The 3,993-nt window shown below is 36.4% G+C and overlaps 2 protein-coding genes across 2 annotated transcripts; both read left to right on the top strand.

Moving 5' to 3' along the window:
- Window positions 1–931: 931 nt before the first annotated feature.
- On the top strand, window positions 932–1,494 carry LOC141619392 (protein FAR-RED ELONGATED HYPOCOTYL 3-like). The gene is made up of 2 exons (XM_074436409.1): window positions 932–1,137; window positions 1,203–1,494. Exons 1-2 carry the CDS (start codon window positions 932–934, stop codon window positions 1,492–1,494), a joined length of 498 nt encoding a protein of 165 aa, XP_074292510.1.
- Window positions 1,495–1,666: 172 nt separating this feature from the next.
- Window positions 1,667–2,659, top strand: LOC141619388 (uncharacterized). Its single transcript, XM_074436405.1, has 2 exons — window positions 1,667–1,818; window positions 2,194–2,659. The coding sequence occupies exons 1-2, from the start codon at window positions 1,667–1,669 to the stop codon at window positions 2,657–2,659; spliced, it is 618 nt and encodes a 205-aa protein (XP_074292506.1).
- Window positions 2,660–3,993: the final 1,334 nt, after the last annotated feature.

The following is a 3,993-nucleotide window of genomic DNA, read 5'->3' as shown; positions in this document are numbered from 1 at the left end:
TTATGAAAAAAAACACTATTAGAAGAAATGTCCTATCAGTTTAATTGTAATGTGCATTATCTGAAGTCATAATGTGCATGTAATTGTAATGTGCATTACCTGTAGTCTTATGGAAAAAAACACTATGTGAAAAATGTCATGAGTTTAATTGTATTGTGCATTATCTGTAGAAATGTCCTATCAGTTTAATTGTAATGTGCATTATCTGTATTCATAATGTACATGTTATTGTAATATGCATCATCTGTAGTCTTATGGAAAAAACACTATTAGAAGAAATGTCCTCTCAGCTTAATTATAATGTGCATTATCTGTAGTCATAATGTGCATGTAATTGTAGTATGCATTATCTGTAGTCTTATGTAAAAAAGACTATGCTAATTGTAATGTGCAGTATCTGTAGTTATAATTTATTTACTAACTTTTGTTGTAGGTGACAATGAGTACAAGTGATGTAACCATTGCTTCTCCTTCAAATAATATTGTAACCACTCCAAGAACAACTATAATACCATCAAATGTCTCCTGCTATATTCCGTTTTGCCCAGAGGAAAAAAAACCAAAACTAGGACAAGTATTCCAAACACTAGCACAAGCAGAGTTATTTTACAAAGACTACGGTTCAATATGTGGGTTTACCCCAAGACTCGAAACAACAAAATTAATTAAAGGCAGTCAGAATGTAAAGAATTTTGAATTAAGGAATGTTTTGTGCAATACGCAAGGCGAAAAGGAAGATAGAAAAAGGAAGAGGGCTGATATTGCTGTTACTGATGCCCAATCTGATGTATTAGAAATAACTCGTATAAGGCCGAGAATAAGAATCAAATGTCATGCCATGGTGCAGTTCAAATATCAAGAAAACGGAACCTAAATTGTTACCAGATTCAGTGAAGCACACAACCTTCCTCTCGCTTCGCCATCATCTACAATGTTCATGAAAGGAAACCGAGAAATCACAGACGTACAAAAACAATTTGTGACAAAGGTAAAGGTGCTAAAACTACGCGGTGTGAAAGCCTTTAGAGGGTGGAAGGAGTTGTGTGGAGCTTACAACAATGTCGATGCTACCGAAGTTGATTTCAAAAACATTGTCAGAGACATAAAGTCCTATATTGGTGATTATGATGCGCAAATGTTCGTTGAAAATCTTATTAAGAAGAAAGAAACTTGCAGTTCTTTCTACTTGATGAAAAAAACAGACTGGCCGCAGTATTTTCGGCAGATGTGATAAGCATAAAGAACTACTTGCTGTTTGGCGAGGTGTTATCTGATGCTACTTATGGAACAAACAAGTATGACATCTTGTTTGTGTCTTTCATGGGAGTCGATTATCACAAAAGGTTCATAACCTTTGGAGCTGCTTTGTTAGCTGATGAGGGTCTTGAGTGTTACACATGGCTGTTCAATACATTTTTGGAAGCAACGGGAGGGCACCACCCAATCATCATAATTACTAATCAGGACAAATCTATGAAGTCAGTAATCCCATAAGTGTTTTAAAGAATCAACCTATAAACTATGCATGTGGCACATAAAGAAGAAGCTAGGGGAAAAAGTAAGTTATCAACTGTTCCAAGATGAGGATTTTAAGAGGAGACTTAATAGGTCTGTTTGGAACAACTAACTGGGGCCCGAGGAATTCGAAGAACAGTGGGGACAAATAATGATTGATTATAACCTTGTGGAACATGAGTGGTTTTCAGATTTGTACGATATTAGGGAACAATGGATCCCTGCATATTTCAAAGACGTTTTCATGTCTGGGTTCATGAGGGTTACCTCAAGATCTGAAAGTGAAAACAGTTTCTTCGATAGGTTCTTCTCAAATCAGGTGACACTCGTTGAGTTTTGGATGTGCTTTGAGAGTGCGATGGAAGCATAAAGACACAAGCAGTCCAAGTTGAACAGTGACAACAAACACTCTCAAATTCCACTGAAAACAAAGTTAAACCTTGAAGTTCATGCTTCTGAAATATACACACATATCATTTTCAAAGACTTTCAAATAGAACTAGTTGCAGCTTTGTTTCAGTGCGGCTTGAAAGACGTGGAAAATATTGATGACACGAAAGTTTTTATCTTAACAGACTCAGAGTTGCCGAACAAGACATGAAACATAGCGTATTCGCCGGATAACAACGATGTTACTTGTTCCTGCTCTATGTTTCATAGACTGGGCTTGTTATGCAGGCACTACCTTTGGCTACACAACAAAATTTTTCAGAAAATACCAGAAAAGTACATAGTGCAAAGATGGACTAAAGCTGCAATGAGTAAGCCTGTCTCTGATAAAGATGGGAGGGCCATAGATGTCCCTCAACTATATTCTGACCGGAAAAGTTTGACAACCGAGCTGTGGCAAGAGGTTTATTCATGTGTCAGCGTAGCGGAGTATGATGAGGAGGACATGAATTTTTTGATTGAAAAACTGGACATGATTGATAAGAGAAGCTTCCCAGCAAACAAGAAAGACAAGATGAAAGAAATGGAAAAGTATGTGGTCTTTAAAAGACACGAGAAATTAGTAATTCAACTTCCTGCTAAATCTAAAAACAAGGGTAGGGTTAGGGGAAAGAGAATTGAATCACAACTATTAAAAGCCCTCAAGAACAGAGGAACAGAGAAGAGCTACTGCAAAACATGTGGACGACAATGACACAATTATAGGACTTGCAAAGAAACAATCATCTGACAGGTATGTGTATTTTTATTTCTTGTTAAAGCATATTACGTTTAGAGTAATAACCTTCCAAAATCATCACTTTTATATGATGGGACATAAGTTCTTAGAGCAATGAACATTAGGGTTGTTCAGAAAGGACATCTGGATAACATTAAATGTATATTAATTTAGTTGTTTATGTAGCGATTTTCTGCATCTACAATCTAATAGTTACATTATATTCTTATGCATATTTACCAAATTTCACCATGAAGATGACGATGACGAAGAAGATGAATTTGATGATGAAGAAGATGATGATGAGGAGGAGAATAATAAAAAGAAAGATGCTAATTTTTAATTAATGTATAAACATCCATGTTAAAAGGAGAACATTTTTAAAGCCTTGTACTTACTATTCGATTTTTTTGTCAAAGCACATTACATTTACAATAAAGGTACACATACGTTATTTAGAAAAGACATAATAAACTACATTAACATTTATTGTGAAAATACATTACGTTTTCATTAAAAGTCCATAAATTTAAAAAATGTAGTCTATAACAGTAAACTTCAAAAAAGGGTATAGTGAACACTTTTTGGGTACGGGATTTAAACTAGGGGCCCGGGTATCCTAAAACAGGACGGGAAAAGGTTTAAGGTTGGATTAGGCGAACCGCTACCGCGGATTCGCCTAATCCAACCCTAAAGCCTTTTCCTTACAATTGTTAATCGAACAGGAGAAAACCAAAAGACACCCTAGAGGGGCAGAGTGAACCCTTTTTGGGTACGGGATTTAAACTAGGGGCCCGGGTATCCTAAAACGGGACGGGAAACGGCTTAGGGTTTGATTAGGCGGACCGCTACCGCGGATCCACCTAATCCAACCCTAAACCCTTTCCCTTACAATTGTCATTCGAACGGAAGAAAACCAAAAGACACCCTGGAGGGGCAGAGTGAACCCTTTTTGGGGACGCGATTAAAACTAGGGGGTCCGATATCCTAAAAATAGGATGGAAAAGGGTTTAAGGTTGGATTAGGCAGTCCGCTGCCACGGAGCCGCCTAATCCAACCCTAAACCCTTTCCTTTATTTGTCATTCGAACGATCGCAAGACCAAAAGACACCTTTGAGGGGCAGAGTGAAAGTTTGAAATTTGGTACAAGTTACATTGGTCAAAAATAAAAAATTCAAGTAAAGACGTAAATTAGATTAAAAATGCACATTATATTATTTCAAAATGTACATTGTATTATATATAAAAGAACATGTTCAATTAATTAAACTAACAAGTGAATTCATACTACTTTTCATTGAAGTGAAATG

This window comes from Silene latifolia, chromosome X (genome assembly GCF_048544455.1).
Source record: "Silene latifolia isolate original U9 population chromosome X, ASM4854445v1, whole genome shotgun sequence".
Classification (NCBI taxonomy): domain Eukaryota; kingdom Viridiplantae; phylum Streptophyta; class Magnoliopsida; order Caryophyllales; family Caryophyllaceae; genus Silene; species Silene latifolia.
Note: the sequence above shows the minus strand (reverse complement) of the source record. Positions and strands in the feature narration are given on the sequence as shown.

Coding starts and splice junctions, on each gene's coding strand:
- LOC141619392 (XM_074436409.1), top strand. CDS start 932: ATGTTCATGAAAGGAAACCGAGAAATCACAGACGTACAAAAACAATTT. Junction 1,138..1,202: donor GGTGATTATGATGCGCAAAT/GTTCGTTGAAAA, acceptor TGAAAAAAACAG/ACTGGCCGCAGTATTTTCGG.
- LOC141619388 (XM_074436405.1), top strand. CDS start 1,667: ATGATTGATTATAACCTTGTGGAACATGAGTGGTTTTCAGATTTGTAC. Junction 1,819..2,193: donor GAAAACAGTTTCTTCGATAG/GTTCTTCTCAAA, acceptor CTTGTTATGCAG/GCACTACCTTTGGCTACACA.